This window comes from Astatotilapia calliptera, chromosome 3 (assembly GCF_964374335.1).
Source record: "Astatotilapia calliptera chromosome 3, fAstCal68.1, whole genome shotgun sequence".
NCBI classification, from domain to species: domain Eukaryota; kingdom Metazoa; phylum Chordata; class Actinopteri; order Cichliformes; family Cichlidae; genus Astatotilapia; species Astatotilapia calliptera.
This window is the reverse complement of record NC_137424.1, coordinates 42628484-42650529: the sequence shown is the minus strand read 5'-3', so window position 1 is coordinate 42650529 and position 22046 is coordinate 42628484. Positions and strand designations below refer to the sequence as shown.

Genomic DNA, 22046 nt, shown 5'->3' with positions numbered 1-22046 from the left:
ACTGCTGGGGATTGTCATGCTTTGTGTGCTGCCCCATCCTCTCAACTGGGGGAACAAAGAAGCAGTCTCTCCAATGCAACATGGTGCAACATGCCTTTACATGCTCAAGGACTGCAGCTGCACCCCTTCCTACGGGACGTCTTGGATGGATGCTGAGTCTGTTCTTGCCTCCCGGTGTAACATACGTAGGTGGGTGGGTGCATGTCTGAGATGATCCATTATGTCACCAGAGCCCTAAGAATAGTTTCTGTGTGTCCCGCTAAGGTACTGAGGCAAGTGTGACGTCCAGAACTTAGCTGTTGTTGGGCCAAACCCAGCAGAAACAGAGGCCCTACTGTTTCACAGCGTCAGGCACACCCAGCCGCACACACACACGCACAAATGTACGGACACATGGAACCGTTTAAAGTTTTCCTCTGCCACTGTTCGAAATGCCCCCAGAATAAACACCCAGAGCAGATCTGAACCAGCAAGGCCAACGATCCTCATTAGAGAGGCTGTGACGCAATGCGATGGTAACGAAAGTTAGTGGGTTTCAGATGTTTGCTCAGTGTGGTATTGCACATGTGGTTAAATAAAGAAATGTGAAACTGCTGGAGGAGCACGGTGACACAAAATATCACAACTTTTTCTTTTTTTAGTTTCACCTTCTTTTGGAGAATGACAAGAAATATAGCAAGTCTTAATCTTCTTCTTCTCCTTGGATCATCTAGCTCCATATCAACCGCTGTCACACCAGCCGTCTGCGTGTCCTCATTCACTTCCTCTAGATTCCAGCAAATGAAAAAGGCAAGACTGACAGAAATAAAATTAAAATTAAAAACAAGCTGTGTGAAATACCTATTTCAAACTGAATATCTATGGATGTTTGACCTTTACTTGGACGAAAGGAGCTCTCTAAAAGTGAGAACCTGGACCAAAAAAGGGAAATTTAGATCATCAGATCATTAATTTCCACATTTCGCGACTAAATGTGCAGGATTATATTTGCATGATAACAAACTGGGTCAGTGGATCAGGTTGCCTGGTTAAATAACGCTGCTTTTGATTACTCTGTGCACTGTAGAGCTTTTTTTTTTATTGTTGTCACCCATATTCTATATAATGTGAAAATATTATTATTTCTGGAGAAGTGTGTGTAAAAATGACAATGCTTCCCGTTGTGAGAAAAATATAAAAGAAAATCCAGGGTACTTGACCGCCCTGATACTACAGTGAAAATGTAAATAAGTCATAAATTAAGACAACAGTTCCAGTAAGTGAAAGCGGGTCTATTGTTGCCCGCCCCGTCTTGCCTGTAAATCCCTCTCTTATAAATCATCGCTACTGCCCTGTGGCCCCCACCACAGCACCCCCGCTCTGCTCGGACGCAAACGCTCGTTCGCGTGTGACGTGCTCGCGCCTGCGCTGTTTAAAAACGGCGGTCCCACGGGCGCTCGCCTCATCCAACGTTTCAGAGAGCAGAGAAGAGAGGTGCGAGTCAGTCAGTCAGTTCTCTAACCGCACAGAGTTCAAACAGAGAGGAGCTTCGGAGTTGCTTTGCGGTTACAGACAGCCGCACAGTTCTGTGCAGGATTGCAGTTTCACCTGCCCGAGATCACGGGACGCTACGGTTCACCTGAGCGGCACCAAAACGTCGTTTGCATGAAACTGAAGCCAGGTAAGTTTCACGTCCTAACAAGTAATTTGGTTGTCGTGTAGCGCTCTAAACGATGTATAGAAAACAACAACAGTTTGATAGGTGTTGAAACTCTGCTGGGAATATCTGCTGAGCAAATATAGGAGGGTTTTCTCAGCAAGTTTTAAGCCCAAGTTTGGAGACACGTCGGGTCTAGCCGAACCCCGCAGCAAAATCAGCTCTTTTAGAGTTATCTCGTTTTTTCTAATAATATTCACTTCGCACGCTAACTTTGAGTTATTTTCAATCATCTTTTAGATTTTGGTTGTCAATTCGGCTTGGATGTATTGAGCGAAGAACTGAAGCAACTGCTTACTGACAGTCTTCTGTTCTTATTTTCTACAAACGAAAGCATCACAAAGCGTACGTGCCACTTATTTTGGATGGAGGGTTATTCCGGGCATCTATGAACGTGTTCTGCGTGAAATAAACAGGCTCACATGCTCGGGGTAAATGTAAACAAAATGTTCTTTCCACTTCCAGAGATTGTAGATATTTGCATGAGCTAGTTTTATATTTGCGTGCACGAGAAAACGACAGTGTATTCTGATGCACGTGAAGTGTTACCTGGATGGAAATTTGGGATTACATTTCTCTGATTGTGCGTCAGAGACTTCGGTTAAATGCAAAAGTGTGTGTGTGTGTGTGGAGGTGTGTGGACCCACACAATTAACTGTACCTGTCCATGTGTGCACTGGTCATATGTAACTGTACCAAAACCTGCAGGTTTGGGCTCTACCTTTGCTGTGCTGTAGGCTGAACCTGCAGCTCTTTCATGAGATGACACACTTTTCATAAGCATGTCATTGTGTTGCGGGAAAAATGCTTAGGGGGGGGGATGCAAAGCTGTTTCCTGCGCAGGGGTTTGAGCAACAATGGCCACCACCTTAGAACAGTCGGCGGTTCTCTGTGCGAGTCACTTCTGAGGAGGGAGCTAGGATGTTGAAAGAATGGCCAAGAAAAGGGAGAGGAAAAAATATAAGGAGCAACACAATGGAGAGCAGGCAGCTCTGTCGGTATGTAGGATAGGAGAGACAATGGGTGGCCAGATGTGGTTGCATAAGACTTTTTTATTTTTTATTTCTCTGCAAGATCACAAAAGCCTTTAAGTCCTCCAGAAGTGGTGTAATTGAGTTTGCAATGCACAGTTCGTTTTGAACATGGCCCTAGTGTTTGCCTGTGTCACTTTAGCTTTTTACAGTAATCTTCCATTTGTTCTGGCACGTTTCCAGTTCCATCATTGTGTTTGTTTCTTAAGAGTACAGTGACAGCGAAGCCCAAGGCAAACCTGTCTGTAAATATTTAATGGGTGCTGTCTGTCTGTAGGGACTGAATACTTCACTGACTGTGCAACTTCTGTAACCAAACCTGTTTGGTGACTTTGTCTCTTTCCCATTTGCGAGTTGTGATGACTTGTCTCTTTTTGCATCATAAGTGCAACCTTGTTTTTGTTACTTAATTTATTAGAAAGTACATAGCCTCTCATTTTGCCTGATTTACCCCCTGCTCGGCTTATCGGTCGTCTCTGGATTTGCTAACGTCACCGTCTTCGTCTGCCTCATTTCAGATAAAAGCAGTGGATGCAGCCACGCTCCATTTAAAGGAGGGTGGAAGATTGGGAGACGCGCTGACGAGAACCCGGTTACGACTAAAAGTTCCAAGCCCAGCCTGAAACGCATCATGTCCCTCAGCACCTTCCACCTCATGCAGACCCTGAAGAACTCGCCCGCCGAGCTGCGGCGCAGATTCCGCCGCGACCAGACGGAGTCCTTGTCCCACGGCGACCCTCTGTTCAAAGTGCACTACCTGGGGACGGAAAAGATCTTTTCTCTGGACCGGGAGCAAGCAGAGGAGGCCATTTCTCACTTGCTGGAGGGTATCGCGAACGGGAAGAAGCTCAGGAAGGACCACGCCCTTGTCGTGCGGCCCAGATACGTCGAGGTCAAAGAGCTGAGCACGGGTCGGCAGCTCACGAAGACCTACCTGCAGGACATTGCGTACTGCGCCGCCGACACCAACCGGCCCAACGTCTTCTTGTACATCTGCAAGCACCGGGGGCAGCAGCTGCAGTGTCGGGTGTTCTGGTGCAGCCGTGCGGAGCGAGCGCGGGACATGACCGCCTGTCTGGGACTCTCCTTCCAGCGGGCGATGAGCGACTGGCAGCAGACCGGCGTGGCCACGATGCCGTCGGGAGAGGTGAAAGGAAAACTTGCAGAGGACTCGTCCAATTCTCAAGTCAAAGCAAAGAGCTCCACGCTGCCAGCCGGTCTGGGAAAAGGTGAGAATTCAGCACTGCCACATAAAAGTTGAACCAGGAAGACTTTAAACTCAAGCTAGCCTTATTTGGTGCCAACTTACCCAAACAATCACACAGTGTGCTTCTCTCAGATAATGACAACCTAGGCCTGTCTAGAGGCTGGCTTTCACTGTTGATAATTCAGCTGCAGCAGCCAAGCCAACATCCCTGACTCTGTCCTTTTCCTTCACAGTTCGCTGGAGGAAGAGAGGCTCTGTATCCCGCAGCCCCATGAGAACAATCACCAGGAGAGGATCGTCCTCTGACAGCTTGAACTGAAACCTGTTCTTTTTTTCTTTTTTTTCTTTTTTTGTTGTGGTCAGATGTGGGACCACTTTATTGACAACCTCGCTGAAGGGAAGCGACTGATTGAAAAATACAATGAAGACCACAGTGGATGTTAATGAGACATGAGAAAGGTCCATATTTGGATATAAGAACTGGTCATGGGTGGATGCTGCCGTAATCAGTGAGGACTTGGAGATAGGAGATTTTTTTTCTTTTTGACTGGGCAGAGTTGCCTTTGGACTTTTGCAAGCGCAGAGTCCAACCGGGCACAAGATACTGAACTGTGACAGGCCGCAAGGCTGTGTGAGGACTAGACTGGGACATACCCAAACTGTCTGTCATGGGTTTTTAATTTTGTTTTTGGGCTTGTTTGATGTTCTGTTTGATGCTGAAGCCACCAAAGACTTTGATCTGCTGGAAAGAGACAGTTAAACCAACCAAGTACCTGCTCTTGGCCAAACAGTCCCCCGGCAAAACTGGAAAAGCACCACGAGAACCTGGAAGTCCTTTTTTTTTCTTCTTTTTCGAGATTTATTTATATTTAAGTGACACATGTGACAGAGTCATGAAGTAGTTATTTTCTTTTTCAGCCTGTTCCATTAATGAGCGTTTCTTTTTTTTGTTTTTGTTTTTTTTTTCCTACTTTTGTAGTTGGATGAACAAATTTAAGACAACTAAGACAATGCGGGCATGTCATACCAAAGTAAAGTTTAGTTTGTTTTTTCCTTTCCCCACCAAGTCTGTGATATGCATAATTAGTCTGAGCACATTCGAGTCCTTTTTAAGATGATCTCACTCAGGAAATTGAAGTTTTATTGATATGAGGTCAGTTCTCAGTGTAATGCATGCCGGAGGGAAAATGGACATTATCAGAATAGAGGTGTTAATAATAATAATAATTTTAAAAAGTCTCTGCTTAACCTGCAAAACAAAAAAAGGTCCTAATTGTCTTTAGCAATAAATAATTAGCATTTATGTGAGGGGTGGGGAAGCCTCAGCAGTGACTTGCTGGTTGTTTGTCCCCCACACTGGGAACACTGTGTTCCTGTGTGAAGCCTGCGTGAGGAATGCCGGGCCATGCACCTGCATTCCAAATAGGGGGGGGAACTTGAGATGAAGGGTGGCGGCGCCTTTCTTTCCTAGAAAAACCCCAAATTCTTCTTGTCCACCCGTGACTTTGCATATTGAGCAGCCTTGTCGGTAAACAGCACGCCGTGCTTTTTTTAAAATTGCTCCTTCACATCAATAAAAGCCATAAAAGGTGCCGGAGTCCATCTAGAGTGACCGTTCTGGTCACACACGTGTGCCGTGTTGCGTAACTTGTGCCATGATGGTAATTTTTTATCTCTAGGTTTACAAACATGAGAGACAGGAGGATTGTTGATGAAGCCGGAGGATTGTTGATGAAGCCAGAGGTTACTGTTAACTCCATTTTCTGTTTTCTGACCAAAACGAAGCTAAAAATGTCTTTTCTTTTTAAACAGGGAAGGTTTTTTTTTTTTTTTTTCCTGACTGATGTGCAACCAGGTTGTTATCGGTTAATTTTAACATGATGTACCTGACTTTTTAATTACAAACGGCACAAGCCTCATCTCAGAAAAGGCGTCGATGTGCCTGCTTTTAAGATGTATTTAACGAGTGTTCTGTTTTTATGTTGTCGTACATATTTAAATATGTATTTTATGGAATATTAAAAGTTTTTTATAAAGCATTTGTTTGCCTGTGCATTTTGTACTCTTACTACTCTGACCCTCGATTAATCATTCTGTTTCCAGGCTTCCAGTTTTAAAATGCTATATTTGGTCTGAAGAAAACCGATTTAAGTATGTGGGAGTGGGTGGAGAGCAAGAGATTGAAGGTTTTAGGGGTTACGGGGCAGCACGTTCAGATGTCCTGGGATTTATTTAGAATTTTAGTCATGTGACTCATTTCCCAGGGTTATTTCTCTAGTTCTTTAAAATTGTTAATATCTGACACCTGCAACCAAAGGTGATTCATCTCCATCTGCATGGGTTACTGCAGCGTTTGAGAATTTCATGCCTCACTTTGGAGGAAAAGTGAAGAAGTCCATATATTTTGGAGTTAATTTTCCTAATGATACGGAGCTCCCCGATAGCCTGCTTCTGCTTCCTTCCTATTTTGTACCATGGCATGATTTACAGTTCAAAATAATCCTTATTTCTCTCATACTAGGCTTCGTGCAGCCCCTCACCTCATCCTCTGCACCAACAAGATACTTTAGCCCCTCCCCCTTTAAGCCATCTTTCTCTTGATTGGCTGCCCCTTGCAAACAGAAGCACCAAGCACATAGAGCACTCTGATTTCTGAGCTTTTGGCTCACAAGGATTACTAGTTTTTTGTTTTGTTTAGTTTTGTTTTTGTTCCTACATTAATAAAAGGCCAGCTTGATGTAGCTCACAGTATATGCAAACAATCAGAATCACTCTTCTGCAGAAGAGCCGTGCACCGCGGCGCTGCCGGAGCTCTCTCTAAGTCGCTGCAACTCGAGCAGGGAGTGTACATGAAGACGCCTGAGAGGCTTCACCTCTTCCACCACTGAAAGGAAGAACAAAACAAAACATCATCACGGACACTCAGCAATGCTCTTAAATGATTATGTATCCAAGCTAAGTATGTTAGGAGAAAGGCTTCAGGTTTCATGCCTTTAAAATATAGCTAAACAGCACCACCTGCTGGTATAGTAAACCAAGAGTGATAAAGGTTCGCACCTTTATCATAATGCAACTCGTCCCGGTTGCCGTAAACCACGTACATCTCCAGGAAGTTAAGGAGAGCTCCCGTGACAAGAAAGCGTTCGGCGAGAGGAAGACTTTTGATGTAACGCATGTCCAGGGCGAACGGGTTGGACGGAGAGGGAACGGTGCAGAGGCACACCAGCTCACTGACAACGTCCCACACACGAATTGCTGACGAAGGACAAAAGAAAGAAAAGTTTGATGTTTTTATTGTGAGATGTCATGCACTGCACATAAACATATATGCATTAACCAAAGCACTAGGAGCCTTTTTCCACGGCCCTAATCCACCGTAAATACTGATCTCCGCGAGGCTCGAGCTGCAGCACAGACACATCTGCATCTGATTTAGCTCATGGAAAATGGTGTAATTATTGAATCAGTGCACTGAAACAATAACTTTCTCCTGTTAGGATTCCACACATTGTTTCCATACCTCGCGTCTGCCAGTCTGCAATGGACTTGAGTTTCATGGGCGTGTCTTTGACCATCGAATCTGTGCCACCGATGTTGACTAGGCGCTCGTGATTGGAGCGTATCCACGCGTAGGGGCGTCCGTATTTGACGTAGCCGGCCAATAGAAACAGAGTGCAGTTGACCTCCTGTTAGAGGGGGACAAAGTGTGGGCTGCGAGGCTGAGTGAGCAATTTAAATAACAGAGGCAAGAGAAGAACGCTTATACTGGCTTCTGCACTTCGCCTCCTTGCAGGTACTTACGGGTACTGCTATCTCCCTTTCACTGGGAGATGCTGGGAGAAGATGCTCCTCGATGCAGGCCTCCCTGTGACTGCAGAAAGAGCTCCAATGATTTATCAGTTTCATGCAAACCTGGAGAGCCAGTAGGAAGTTTCTACTCATACTTCCACATCTAAATCCTCTTACACGTATCATTTTTTACCCAGTTAGGAGGAGATTACTTTCCACGATGCACAATTCTTAAAATGCCTCAAACAACCCAAGCTGCCCTCTGAACCCAAGCACATATGTGTTACTATCCACACGCACACACAAACTTGCAGTCAATCACCTGGCAGTCTGTGGCTGTGTCTTGGTATGTGACCGGGAGCCTCGTGGGCCCGGAGGCTCCCCGGGCAGGGGGGAGCTGCTACGGCTGGTCAGACTGGGAGAGCTGCTGCTGGGAGAGACATCACTGCTGTTACAGCTGCTGGTGGAGGAGTAGGAGGAGGCTCTGGACACCATAAAGCCTGGGGAACGCCAACCCTGCGAACAAAAATAAAGGGAAAGGGAGAGAAAGCTGCTGTAGAAGTCATAGATGTGCCCTAGATAAGACAGTGAGACTGGGGAGGTGTGTGAATGTTTCACTTGGACTGTACTGCCAAAAGTATTCACTCACCCATCCAAACCATTGAATTTTGTAAAAATCGAGCACCTAGGCATGCAGATTGCTTCTACAAACATCTGTGAAAGAATGGGTCACTCTCAGATCAGTGAATTCCAGCTTGGTACTGTGATAGGATGTCACCTGTGCAACCAGGCCAGTTGTGATATTTCCACACTACTAAATATTCCACAGTCAAGTGTTAGTGGTATTATAACAAAGTGGAAGTGGAAGAGCGGGTTCAACGAATGACCTCTGCACACCAACTTTCTGCAGAGTTAAGACGCGTTCTGTGGAGTGGCGATTCACGCTTCTCCGTCTGGCAATCTGATGGATGAGTCTGGGGCTGGTGATTGCCAGGAGATGGTACTCGATGGTGTCTGACTGCACTGTGCCAAATTTAAAGTTTGGTGGAGGGGACAATTTCATGCTTCCAACTTTGTGGGAACAGTTTGAGGATGGCCCCTTCCTGTCCCAACATGACTGCACACCAGTGCATGAAGCAAGGTCCATAAAGACATGGATGAGAGAGTTTGGTGTGGAAGAACTTGACTGGCCTGCACAGAGTCCTGACCTTAACCCGACTGAATACCGTTGGGGTTAATCAGAGAGGAGACTGTGAGCCAGGCAGTGTCTGACCTCACAAATGTGCATCAGGAAGAACTGTCAAAAATTCCCATAAACACTCCTGAACCTTGTGGAAAGCCTTCCCAGAAGAGTTGAAGTTTTTATAGCTGCAAAGGGTGGATTGACATCATTTTAAATGCTAGGGCTTAAGAACAGGATGACACTCAAGCTCATATGCCTGTGAAGACAGATGAGCAAATACCTTTTGGCAGTATAGTCTATATAATCACCCAGTTTCTCTACAGAAACTCACCAGATCCTCATTAACAACTGTCAGCAGCAACTCCTCTTTCCCCCTGAGCCAAGGCTGGAAGTATTTAAAACCCTGCAAAGGAAGCAATGTGATTTTGTGATTTTGCGAGAGGTGAGCCGAGCGTGCACGCGCATGCTGGTGTGGCCAAACCTGCAAGGATCCGAGCAAAGCAAGGTCACCGAGGAAGTGCTGCAGTTTCCTCTTCTGCTCCCTCTCTCGTTTCTGTTCACACATGCACACAGACAGCACAGCGATCTGAACATAACGATAAAAATGACGGCACCACTCCAGCGGGCATCAGCACCCTCTCCCTGCCTGGTATCATAGCAACACTTGCAACGCCTCCTCCTCACCCTGCAGGAGCACCCTGCACCCCCATCAATATTAGTGACAATAAACCCTCCGTTTGTGAAATGAGTCAAAGCACGGACACATGCTGAGAACAAAGAGTGGCATGCTGATATAAACATGGATCGGGCTGCTCTAAAATCGCACCGATTCACAAACCCCTCACAGCTCATCGTGAGGTAAACGATACTCACACCGGAGCTGCTCATCTTAGGCCAAACTGCGGACGTCGTCGTCTCCCTCACAGGCGCGCACGCTGTGTTTCTATAAGCTGCTGCATGTCAGCATTGAGCCGTGTATTCTGCTGCTTAACGCCACTTCGTTTCTGGATGAACGCTTAGATTTGCACAAAGAGCCTCGGCTTTCAGCGGGTGTTGCCTTTCTTGGTCTGTCAGTAGCATCAATTTGGGGGAAACGAAGCCCCTAGCGGCCGTATCTGCGTACTGCAAGTAAGCTATAACTTTATAGAACTGATGCTTGAAACACACAAAAATAACTTAACTCAGTGGTCAGTTCATTAGGTACACCCTTTCGACTGATTGTTAATATGTAAGTATCTAATTAGCCAATCACATGGCAGCAACAGAATAGGTTTAGACATGCAGTTATGGTCATGGTGAGCTGCTGAAGTTCAAACTGAGAATCTAAAGGGGATTTAAGTGACTCTAAAAAGTCACGGTTGTTGGTCAGAACTGCTGATCTGCAGAAGCACTGGACATTTTCTCTGGAAGGAAATATTTTGTTGATGCCAGAAGTCAGAGGAAAACGCACAAAGGCACTACACATGGGCTACAGGACTTATGTAAGAGTGAAGTCAGACATTTGAACCAAAACAATCATTTTATTCTGATTCAACAGGCACAGCAAATTCACATCTGATCAACAAATCAACACATGTGCAAAAAGAGCATTAGTGAACAGTGCAGCAAAGGATAAAGAGGCTTTATATTGTGCTGCTGTGATTTAGCTAAAGCTTGGTGATCTTCACAGAAGACAAAGGAAAGCTCAGCCTAAAAGTTCCTGGAGACAAAGTGAACAAAGAAGGTCCTGATCTCTTTGGGGGAGATGGTCACAGTGAAATTGTCATCCCGCGTCCGCTGCTGTTTGTTGTCTGAAGGAGAGAGAAAGCAAAAATGGGTGAAGGGATTATTTTTGTTTTGTTTTTTTATAAAAACTGAATCAGTTCAGATATATTCTGTGTTTCTCACCGTTTTCCAAGTTATCTGCAGTTTTCCACTTCCACCTCTGCAGACTGGTGACATCCCAGGTCCCTGTCAGAGAACGCTCCTCCACACCCTTCACTTCGCCCATGCCTTGCAGAGCTTCCTGTTCACCGTTGTAAAAAAACAAAATAAACAAGAGTAAAAAAAAAATAATGAAAATCTCAACTTTTTTCATTTGTCAGTATTAAATTTTCTTTTTATCTGCACCTTTAAGTTTATGGTGACCGGCTTCGAAAGCTCGGGGTCCTCTCCCTCTTCGAAGAGATGCATAATTCTCAACAGGATCCGATCGTAGTCTGGCTGCGAGTGCAAATCTTTACCTGGATGCAGGCCACACGGAAATTAAATCAAACAGTGGAAATCTGCAAAACGGTAATAAATACTAGCCCACAGTTTCTCACAGCTGACCTGACTGTATGTGGCTGAGGTGAACGCTGTGATTGGAGCAGTAGTTCCACCCGGGGACGCTGAGGCTGAGCAGGTGGAGGTTGGGCGGCAGAACAACCGAACGCAACAGAGAACCACGCTTGGGCTCCTTCACCTGCCAGGGCTTCTCTGAGTGTACAAGAGTTTGAGAAGTGGTGTGAAAGGTTGAAATTAAGCTGCTTGTATGGACATTTTACTGACGTGACAATGAAAACCACAGATGAGGATGATGACTCGCAGGGTTGTACTAGTGGCCCACCACTGCATGTGGTAAGCACTTACGAGGCTGGTCTATGGGCATGACGACAGGTCTGTGCTGCAGCTGCACTGCCTCCCTTTGGTACAGCTTTGAGGTGGCACTCACAGAGCCCAGCATCATCCACAGCGTGGGCCTCACAACAGAGCTGTCATTTAGAGTCAGGTTGTACCCGAGGTTCCACTGCAAGTTGTTCCAAAGCCGCCGATGGAGCATGACCTGGAGCAGAAGATGAGATGTTAGGTTGCCTTCTGGGTGAAGGGGCTGCACGGCCAGCTTGTTTGCACGTCTTTTTGTTTTCTATACCTCCAGCTGTCCGTCAGTTTGGCTCGACACACCGTGAGCTCTGTCGCTGACGAGCACCAGCCTGCTGAGGTCATCCTCAATGTAAGCCGTGCGCACCATAGGGAAGTAGTTCTGCAAAACGTGACATATATAGATTATTCGACATGTTGTGCTAGAATGTCTCAAGAAAGGCATTCCTGAAAACACCTACTCGTGCTAAAGTGTTGTTTGTGAATTTCCTGTATGTCCTCTTCATCATCTGATAGCCATTGTCGTCCGAGTACAGAGTCCTGTTGTTCTTCACTGAGGTGCTGGTCCTGAGTACGACCTCTGTGTTGAGGCTGAGTGGGCCCAGAGAGTAGGTCTGCTCCAGCCTGTGGCACGGCAGCTTGGTCCCAAAGCATTCTGGGACACGAGTGGTAATGGAGTAGGCGTAGTCTTTATCGCTCTCCTCTCTAGAACACGGAAGATTTCAAAATGTGAGCATGATCATAACAACTAGTGGTACTTTTAGCAGTAAGAGAAGAGCAAGATAACTCCCATAACAAAAAATATAACCTACGTAAATAGATGATAAACTACTCGTCACTGTTGCTCACCTGTAGAAGTACTGCCTGATCTCAGTGACAATCTTCCCTGGGATTATCTCCATTTCCACAGCCTTGTAGGCCCGCACAGCTGAACCATTAGCGCTGAAGATGTAGTTATCAGAAATTGGCCCTGCTTTTACGTCTCCATTGGCATCATATTCCCAGAAATCCTGTGTGATCATTACTCTCCTTTTCTCCTCACTGCCGTGTATGAAAAGAGTTGCAGAAATGTGTGAAAACAACTTCTGTTCATTGAAGTATGACAGCTGAACAAGAGTTATGAACTGATGGAGGCTTAAACCCTTACAGATAGGTGATGCTGTGCAGTAGATTGGTGTCCTGGTCGAACAAGAGTTCGTAACATTCGCTGAGAACAGGAAGTAGTCGCCTCCCTGCTTTCGCCCGGTCCTTCACGCTGCGTCTCTCGAACGAAGCGGCCTTAGCTTCAAAAGCCTTGGAATTCTCTGGGAATTTAATTAAGTATTTCCTGTACTGAAGGCCTCCAAGTTCCACTACGATGAAAAGGTCGTAGGTCGCATTGGAGTGTGCTGACCCCTGGATCTGAAAGAGAGAGGGGAAGAGTTGAGATTAATACATACAAATGCAGATAAAACTGCTCATTTAGGAAAAATTAATCACTTGACTCTTAGTTGGTCTGATATAATTAAAGAGGACTTGATGGCTGATGCTGCCAGCTTTAGCTATGCAGATGCTTCTATAGGTACTGATACACTCTGCTTTAGCATTGTTTACTATCAACATACGGTACTGTGCAAAAGTGTTGCGTGACTCCTCAAAGAGATATTAGCAGAAAACTTGGCACATCTCAACCTGATATCTTAAAGAATGTGAGGAAACTAATAAATGCAGGACAAAGGCCTTAAAAGCTTTCAGCAAGATGAAGAGTATCTGGAAATTACATCCTTAAGAAATATGCAAAAACCCCAGTAAAGACCTTTTAGAGCACCCGAGAGATGCATCAGGACCAGTATGTACTCCATCTATTGTAAAAGTGATGATACCCCCCATCATATACTGCATTTTCATGCATGTTTGCACATTTCTGTAAATCTCTGTACATATTTCCCATTCACCTATCAACATATAAAGAAACCATCAAAACAACAGTACCTGCGCAGGGACGGGCTGTCCATCATCATCAAACACGGCAGCGCTCGGCTGCGTCACGGTTACATTGACGATTGTGGTGATGTTCCACGCCAAAGGGTTATAAACGATGACATGCTGCTCCAAAGCCTGATCAACATCTGCTACAGAGCAAATCGATGAGCAGTTTACTTCCTTTTCGACTTTTACATGCGAAGACATGCACTGGCTAAAGTGCTCTGTTTAGCTCAGTTAATTACTATAAAAACTTTTTCTTTTTTTTAAAGTGGAAGCACTGCAGAAATATCAGATTATTGAAACCTTTTGTAGGGTAGTGCTCGCCAAGGGTGCTGGGACTCATGAGGTTGTGGGGCAACAGAAAGAGAGCAGCTAGGAGCTCCTCTGCTCCCATCATGGCCTGCAGGAGATGCTGCTGGTACATGTCAGCCACTTTGGGAGACTCCGTGCCAGTGATGCCATCGTGATGCTGCACCTGGAATACCAAACCACTCCAAACTGAATGTTCAAATTTAATTACAGAGAAGTATTTAGCATGATGATTGCTTTGCCTTCTAATCCGTATATATTTATTGGACCTTCAAAGTCTTGCAGTATTTGTTATTTCACTATTTTTCAGGAGTACCTCGGAAACAGCCCAGCGCAGCGCTCCGAGTTTGTCCAGGGCCCAGTCCTTGGCCACAGGTCCATCTGGGAAACTGATTCGGTAGCGGGCGAAGAGGGTCTCTGCTGCGTACAGCTTTGAGCTGGCATGTCGCGCCACGCCTTTCAGGACGTTTCTGGAGGCGTAAAACCCCGTCCACGCCTGGTAGGGCTCTAAAAAGTGCGACACATTTCCAATTTACATGAAGTTTGTACGAGACAGCGTGTCGTCTTTTCAAATACACAGTACTTTATGTGAAGAGGACCTCTTCACCGTTTCGTGTTAGGATATCGATTTGTTACCAGTTGAATATGGCAGGAAGTCTTCACTCCCACGCACCTCCCAGGTTAGATTTGATTGGTAGATGGCTTGGAAGTATTCACTCAGAGTGGCGTACTGGACTGTTACCCCAAACTCTTTGCTGTTCTGGTTGATGTACTTCATCAGAGGGTCCATGTTGTTAAACTGTACTGATGAGTTGTAGAACTGCTTGTCACAGCCCTAAAACGGGACGATCGCACATGTGAGTAGGCTGTTTCACAAAACTAACTCCTACATTTTGTCCCGAACCTTAGATACGTTTACCATAGACTGTATATAAAAGATGGACACTTCCACAGTAGAGTCCCACTTTGAAACTTCGTTTTGAAGTTTCCCATTTTTTCTTTGTAACAGATCATATTTGGAAAAGAGAGTGAAGTGGTAAGTCATCAGCTAACAATATCTAGCTTGATTAGGGTCATAGTCTCTCTGAACAAATAAAAGATTGCTTCTTTTATGGTTTATTGGTGCCGTTACCCACACCAAGCAACATTATTTGTCAGATAACATCTTTAAAAACAAGAAAAGAAGTTCTTTAGTTTTGTATTGCAAGCTTTAAATATGCTTCTAACCCAAAGTTTAACATTTCTACAAAGAGGTTCTCACTTTTTGGAGCTTGCCTTTTTTGGGGGCTTTAGACGAACTGCATTTCATCCCTTAAGATTGTTACTTGGATTTGATACAAGATGGATGGATGGGCGGGTGGATGATTTACAGTTCTTTTTGACTTACCCATGGCCAAAGCACATGATGAGTTCTAAACCACGCTGCTCTCTGCTTGATGTTCTCCACCATAGTCTTGGCGTAAGCATGGACTGTCTCCTTGGTCACAGGTAGGCTCATGTTGGGGTAAATTCCATCTTTAGGTGGGTCCGGAAACAAGGCAACTCCATTCCAATAGAAACCAGACCTGAGACATAAGAGGAAGAACAAGAATAGTTATTAAAGATATACCGTATTAATGACGACCACAAATGTAACATAAGGCACCAGAGAAGCTAAAAATGAAGCACCGGTTGGAGAATGGCAGGTAGGATGGAGTGCAATAGCTGAACTGGTCCATGGTGTGAGTGAAGATCTCTTGCTGTGATTTCAAAGAGGGAGAGCCTCGCCATACAAACTGCAGTTTCTGTGTTGGAAAACATAAAACTAGATTAGCTATAAATATTTGGAGCACAGATTGAGACGACCATGTGACTGTTGTTTTTATGCTGCGCTACCTTGTTTTTCTGCATGGTATCCTTAAGGTCATAGTCAATGCGAGAGATGAGATGTGCATTGAATCCAGCCAGGGCAAACAGTACAGGGGTGGTGGCAGAGGCTCCGAAAGGATCCACATGCCATGAGAACTGAGGACGCACCCCAAACGTCTCATACAGGAAGCCGTGACCCTCTGAAACAGCAGGGAGGTTCTCAGTTACTGTGGATTTTTCCTTCCCGCTGTCACCAAGCGCTTACTTATATGCTGTCACTTGATCATTGGGGTTTTCTCACTATTACTCTAGGGTTGTTACCTTACAATATAAGGCACCTTGAGGTGACTGTTGTTGTGACTGTGGTGTTATATAAATAAATAAAACTAAACTGTGCACACCCCTGTTAAAATCTCAGGTTTTTGTGATGGTTTATTGTGGTCTTATTTTTATTTTAACAACAGAAACCTGATATTTTAACAGGAATTGTTCACATCTTTAGAACCACTGTATGTTATTGCTGCAGCTGTGGACTGAAGGAGCAGGAAGTGTGTGGCGTTACCCATCATCTGCAAGATGTCATCGTCCAGGTCAGTTACAGCCTCATCGTGCATCACTTGACCTCCGATGATGAACTCAAGACGACCTTCTTTGATAAGCTGTCGTACCTGGAGAGAAAGAGAGAGGAGTTTGCACAAAAACCACAGCAGGGTTAATCTAAGAGAAAACAGCTGGGATGTTTAATTTCTGGGGCGTTATCGTGTACCCTCCATAGTCACGTAGCCGTGAATATATATCCTCACCTGTTTCTTTTGTGTGACCGAGGCCACGGTGTCCCACCAGAGACGGAAAAACTCCTGCTCCACAGCGATGAACCTGCGCTCTTTAACCTTTGACAGCTCCTCAGTCACACTGCTGTACACATTAGCTGCATAGGCGTGCATACTCTCCTGCACTCACATTTATAAACACATTTACCCAGATTAAAGCCCAATCTGCGCGTTATATGCATCTCAACTTTTTAGCCGGGTTAAAGACACCTACCTGGATAGTGTACACCCAGCCAACATCCATGTGACTGTGAGGGATCACAAACGTCTGAATCGGCTCTTCTTGTCCTGCCACTCCATGCGAGAACCAGCAGCAAACAGCAAACACGACAGCCGTTACAAATCCCATCTTTGAATCCCATACGAGAGAAGACGGCTTAGATAACTTGGCTGACTTCCTTATTATTGTTGTGCTACGGCATGTGACTGTGACGACGGAAGCCCAGACAGGCCAAACCGCCGACTTGTCGTGTCGCCTTTTTTTTAAAGGCACCAGTGACCTTTTCACCGGAAGCAGTCAGTGTAAACAGTGCGCACATTTGGAGGTGAGAGCGATATTTTTCTACCCAGCAGAGAAAATGTCTAAAAACACGAAAATAATGTTGGTGTTTGGAGGGTTTGTGACGGCCGTTGCTGCTGCGTTTTACCCCATATTTTTTTACCCCCTCACACACAAAGACGAGTACAGTAAGTTGTCTTTCTTTGCTTTCATTTAGTTACACAATTAGTTTAGAAAGCCTGGCCTAATGTCGTTTACAATTCTCCTTAGTTACGGCTGAGCTAAATGTCATTTTACTCCACAAATGATAAGCAGTCCGTGTAGGTTTGTTTAGCTTAGCTAGCATAAAGAGTGCCATTGAGGTAACTCATGTAATCTAACACATACATTCAGTTAGAGCGCCCGTTAAGAGTCAAAGGTGATTATGAACATTATTTGACTTGAATAAATCCAGCTACTACATTAATACTGCTACATTTCTTCCCTGTTTTAAAGGAAGTTATGTCAGCTAAGACAAATATAGTCCTTATCAGGTACATGGAGAGCTGTCGTCCTGACATACATGGGACATGAAGACAGTAAAGACTGGTAATAACCAGCTGTAGTGTTTAAAAAAACAAAGGAAATTGTTTATATCAGTGACTTTAGCTGCAAGTTGTTGTTGTTTTGTTTTTGTTTTTTTTTAACAGATTTACCCAAATTGCTCTGTTATTCTGTCCTTGCTAGGAGAAGTCCAAAAGATGAACCGGGCAGGGATCAACCAGGCAGATGTGCAGCCTGCGGGTAAGTGTGAGCTGTTATCAGCTTGTTTGTACAGCTTGCATACTGTACATACAAATTCATGAATTACAACATATATCTTAAGAGTAAAGGGGATCGCTATTGTTATATTTTCTCTCTAGTACAGTACTGTGCAACGGTCTTAAAACACTCCTCATTTCTTTATATTTTGCAACGAAAATGGGAAACGGCTTCAGTAAGTTATTGTGCAAACATACATGGAATTACAGTATATAAAGGCAAAAACAGAGTTTGTACAATCCTAATGAGTTTGAAAGTCACTATTTGGTATGACCACCTTTATTCTTCATCACAGCCTGAACACTCTTACGCAATTCAATTTTGTTTATATAGCGCTAAATCACAACAGCAGTTGCCTCAAGTTAGCTTTCTTGTCGTTTCTTTAAGTAGTCTTCAAGAATAGTTCTCCAGGCTTCTTGAAGGACATTTAAAGCTCTTCTTTGGATGTTTCTGCCTTTTGTTCTGTTGTCTGTTAAGATGATCTCACACTGCTTCAACGATGTTGAGGTCCAGCATCTGGAGAGGCCAATCCATGACTGATAGACTGATTATTATTAATGAGAGCTCTCTGTCTCTGTGTCTCTTTTTTTGTCTGAAGGTATGAAGATATGGTCTGATCCATTCAAGGCTGCAAGCAAATGATGACCACAGTGACCCCTTCACTGAGACGCTGCTGCAGACTCTGAGTACAGAGTGTCTTTTTGATATGTGCTTGGTGTGTGTGTGTGTGTGTGTGTGAGTGAATGACTGTTGAGTGTTAAGTTACCTGTTAAATAAACTATAATCAACTACTTAAGAACCCAAACGTGGATATCTTTTTATTATATTGTGTTTAGATGGAGGACGGCTAGCTACACAGAAGCACAGATACAAAACAATGGCTGTTTTGTTTTTACCCTAAATTCAACCTAGAGCCACCTGCTGGTCTCCTGTTGCCCACATGAGGGCGCACCACTCCTGTGTGTTCCCGCTAAAGGCAGTGGACTGTGTAATGTCTTGTTTGTGCATCTGAGATATTTTGGAAAAACCATTGTATTTCCAAAAAAGCTTTGCTCTGGTATGCAGCCTGTAGGAAATTATAATAAAATGCAGTGGTTTGTTTACCCATCTCATTCACAGGAATCCCTTTTGACATTTTATTTTGATTTAGTTGATGTGAGAGTCATTAAATCGGTTCAGCAGATGAGGGACAATGTCCAGAAATGTGCGGTATCATCTTCCAAAATGGAAACAGTAGAGACAGAGTTATTCCAGGACACATCGCTGTATTATCATTTCCCTGTCACGCAGGCGGGGTTTAACTGTTGCTGTTTAAATGACATGTGACCGGCTATGTTTTGCCCATAGGCTGAAAGGACGGGGCATGGCTCCACCATCCTCTTGTTCAAATCCTACTCGATGTGATCCAGACTGGCTTTACGAGTCCACGGGTGCTGTAAAAGCAGAGAATTCCAAAACTGCCATTTTTTTCCCCCTCCTGTACTTTTGTGGTTTCCTGACATTGACCAGCTTCCCCCTTTCAGAGTTTGGTCCATCAAAGTCCTTCTGGAAGAAAGATAGATTAAGAAAGAACTAAAGCATGTGTTTATGGTCCTTCAGAGATGGGGCATATTTAAAGTTGCCCTTAAATCTTTCACAGTCCTCGATGTAGCCTGTACTTTCGAGCTTTTAGGGCCATTCGCGAGGCCCGCTGCCAGCAAAACTGACAGCGCAGGCCAGCAACGGCCACTCTCCTTCACAACCCCCAAATCAACAAGCCCCATTGTTTATGAGAGGTTGTTATTGTTGGGCTGCATTCAGAAACAAGAGAAAACTCAAGAGCCCGGCTGTGCAGAGGCGTCCAAAGTAAAGAGAGCGAAAGGAGTGAGGGGGTGGTTAAGGAAAAACGAAAAGCAGAAATTCCTCTCATTCCCCACTGGTGTTTTCCAGATTCCTCAAGCGACAGCTCCTCGGCTGTGCGAGTGAAGTAAGCAGGCAGAGGGGGAAATTGAAGCAAACGGCGAGAGGAAGAGAACCACATTCTTGAGGGGACGCGTCACCTACACGCAGGATAGAAAGACACTCGATCTCTGTTTCTCGCCTGGCAGTGTGTAACAGGTTGTGCAGCATGTACCAGGCTTTTATGGCTGCTTGTTGTGGAGTCCTCTTTATGCTGCCCTTATCCCATGATAGACACCCTTCTCTATAAAACGTTCAGCAGGGTCACAGCGCACTATAAACCAACATGAACTCAACAATGTCGCCTCTGCAGTGCTTTTACTATCCCGCTATTAACCCATCACACAAATCTCTCTCAGCTATTGAGGGGGTTTAGGAAAGTGGTGGCACGCCGTCGGCCGCTCTGAGCACTTTGTTAAGCCCGAGTTTGAGAGCGGCCGATAATTGGCCAAGGTTTCTAACTAATTGCCATGGGAACAAGGGTCGACAGACAGGTCAAGGGGTTGCAGCGGCAGCAGCAGTGTTCGGGAAAGGGTGGAGAAGTATGTAAAATACGAGCAGCGAACACCTCGTACTATATCGAGTGTGGAAAACCGGAGCGAGAACATCAGAAAGCTCTCAGAGCGTTGCGCTGGCACATATGACGACACAACTGTGGTATTTGTTTCTCTTTCAGGAAGTGTGACATTTTGGGAAGATGACTCTTGTTAAATGTTTCGCAGTTTATGCAGTACACGAGTAAACAAAGACGCTTACAACTCAGTCGAACCTCCTTGCAACTAGGAAAAATCGGTGGTTGCACAGTGATTGCTTGAATTTGTTCAGGTTCGGCAAATTGCAAATAGCTGCAGCACCCAACTGACTGTCCAAAGGTTGAGCACGCAACTGCCTCAACCTCTGGATGACCATTTTTGGAAGAGGTTAACTGGTGGGAGGCAACCTGTCTCCAAACAATTGGAGTCCAAGTTGGACTGACTGTTATCACTCTCAGACAGACTGGTAAATGATTGCCAGTAATTGCTTTTTAATTCATAAATTAGATTGCCAACACATTGCGATCAGTCTGAGTTTGTCTGCAACTTGACTTGATTAGTTAGCAACGTAGCTAACTTTCCATATGTTGGTAATGGTAATGGTGCATACAGATCAGTTGAGCAGTTACTAAATTTCACCAAAGATGATGCCAAATGTGAAAGGACAAGAATCTCCTTGTCAGATTATCACTTAAAAATAAATGTATCACACACTGGTACAAAAATACCCCCACAGTTAGCTTTATCGCAAAAAATTAACAGCATCTACATTTCACATCTCGCATATGCCGCTAAGCCTCGTAAAACAATGTACCCGAGTGCTGTCCGCATTCTTGGGTCAGCAGGCGCACGGCTGTGGAAACAGATAGTAAGTCTGAAGCAACGTCTAGGACAAAAGACGCAGGCCCGGCCCACAGCAGGCCGGCAGAGCAAACTGTCCCATGGACACCAAGACCTGTGAGCTAGTGTTACGTTTATTGCATGCAGGAGTGTATATGTATGTGTGTGCATGCATCTTTCAAGAAAGAAAGCGAAGAAGTTCAGCTAAGAGGAACCCAGAATCCCCCCGAGACTAAACTGTGGTTGTGGAACTTACTGGAACTCCAAACATCTTGTGTGTGCTTTTGTATTATGTTCTTTTTTGCCCCAAGCAGGACCACAAATCGATAATTATGGTTTGTTTTAGGTTGCATCCCCTTTGCCCAGTCGTGAAGGCATTGCAGTTCATTGCTGCGGTGTGTCAGTTCTTAGTTAAAAGGGGACGGTGGGGTTGTGCGCAGAGAGCCAATGGTAAAATAGAGATGATGCAAAGATGCATTGTCTTTGCATCATGTGTGCTTCTTGTTTCCTGCTGCAATCTTACAGGAACTGGTTATAAACAGACTGCATGGCCGTTTGGCCACCCAGCAGTGCACGTGTGAAAACATGTTCTGTGGTTTTTGCCACTTGCAGTCTGTTATTAGCCGAACTCATTACAAACATTCATGTAGTAATTAGTAACAGTTACATTTTGTGGCATGGTAATTTTCACATTATTCAGAGTAGTCATTAGCACAATTCATGCTTTCAACTTAAATGCACTTCAGTCATCCTGAGCTTTTTTTTTAAACATAGTTTTAGCCATGTTTAAAAACAGTGTGCGCCTCCAACCTGACCCCTCCTTAGAAAGACACCATTTTTAACTTCAATATATTTAATGAAGCCATGCGCAATTTAATCTTTGTATCAGTGACAGGCCTGAAAAGTACATAAGGGTTGGTGGAAATCTGGTGCTTTTGATTTGTCTTATTGTTTCCAG

At 44.7% G+C, this 22046-nt stretch overlaps 3 protein-coding genes across 5 annotated transcripts; 1 reads left to right on the top strand and 2 right to left on the bottom strand.

The window, feature by feature from the left end:
• The first annotated feature begins 1414 nt into the window (after window positions 1–1414).
• Window positions 1415–5973, top strand: LOC113018791 (protein FAM43B). Its single transcript, XM_026162171.2, has 3 exons — window positions 1415–1660; window positions 3246–3956; window positions 4168–5973. The coding sequence occupies exons 1-3, from the start codon at window positions 1645–1647 to the stop codon at window positions 4251–4253; spliced, it is 813 nt and encodes a 270-aa protein (XP_026017956.1). The 5' UTR covers window positions 1415–1644; the 3' UTR covers window positions 4254–5973.
• LOC113018790 (uncharacterized) lies at window positions 4770–10158 on the bottom strand. 2 transcript variants are annotated; one of them, XM_080290923.1, is made up of 9 exons: window positions 9780–10158; window positions 9388–9459; window positions 9238–9309; window positions 8046–8239; window positions 7736–7805; window positions 7455–7620; window positions 6992–7189; window positions 6730–6818; window positions 4770–6392 (listed from the first exon to the last, which is right to left on the bottom strand). In XM_080290923.1, the coding sequence occupies exons 1-9, from the start codon at window positions 9792–9794 to the stop codon at window positions 6354–6356; spliced, it is 915 nt and encodes a 304-aa protein (XP_080147049.1). In that variant the 5' UTR covers window positions 9795–10158; the 3' UTR covers window positions 4770–6353. The 2 variants fall into 2 exon arrangements, with proteins under 2 accessions (XP_080147049.1, XP_026017955.1); XM_026162170.2 differs by having other exon boundaries at window positions 4770–6818; window positions 9780–10154.
• A 248-nt stretch (window positions 10159–10406) lies between these two features.
• man2b2 (mannosidase, alpha, class 2B, member 2) lies at window positions 10407–17172 on the bottom strand. 2 transcript variants are annotated; one of them, XM_026162164.2, is made up of 19 exons: window positions 16692–17172; window positions 16451–16597; window positions 16210–16315; window positions 15675–15847; window positions 15468–15583; window positions 15187–15364; window positions 14436–14634; window positions 14116–14306; window positions 13794–13965; window positions 13497–13636; window positions 12673–12926; window positions 12375–12566; window positions 11987–12230; window positions 11797–11907; window positions 11517–11709; window positions 11217–11363; window positions 11016–11128; window positions 10794–10911; window positions 10407–10696 (listed from the first exon to the last, which is right to left on the bottom strand). In XM_026162164.2, the coding sequence occupies exons 1-19, from the start codon at window positions 16824–16826 to the stop codon at window positions 10596–10598; spliced, it is 3030 nt and encodes a 1009-aa protein (XP_026017949.1). In that variant the 5' UTR covers window positions 16827–17172; the 3' UTR covers window positions 10407–10595. The 2 variants fall into 2 exon arrangements, with proteins under 2 accessions (XP_026017949.1, XP_026017950.1); XM_026162165.2 differs by having other exon boundaries at window positions 13497–13633.
• Window positions 17173–22046: the final 4874 nt, after the last annotated feature.

Bases quoted from the DNA above. Each gene is read 5' to 3' on its own strand.
- LOC113018790 (XM_080290923.1), bottom strand. The intron at 8,240-9,237 runs GTGAGTTTCTGT...TTTTGTTCGCAG, and splicing joins CAGTTGTTAATGAGGATCTG to GGTTGGCGTTCCCCAGGCTT. The intron at 7,621-7,735 runs GTAAGTACCTGC...CCCCTCTAACAG, and splicing joins AAAGGGAGATAGCAGTACCC to GAGGTCAACTGCACTCTGTT.
- LOC113018791 (XM_026162171.2), top strand. The intron at 3,957-4,167 runs GTGAGAATTCAG...TTTCCTTCACAG, and splicing joins GCCAGCCGGTCTGGGAAAAG to TTCGCTGGAGGAAGAGAGGC.
- man2b2 (XM_026162164.2), bottom strand. From the start codon at position 16,826: ATGGGATTTGTAACGGCTGTCGTGTTTGCTGTTTGCTGCTGGTTCTCG. The intron at 16,316-16,450 runs GTGAGGATATAT...CTTTCTCTCCAG, and splicing joins CGGTCACACAAAAGAAACAG to GTACGACAGCTTATCAAAGA. The intron at 15,365-15,467 runs GTGCTTCATTTT...CTTATGTCTCAG, and splicing joins TACCTGCCATTCTCCAACCG to GTCTGGTTTCTATTGGAATG.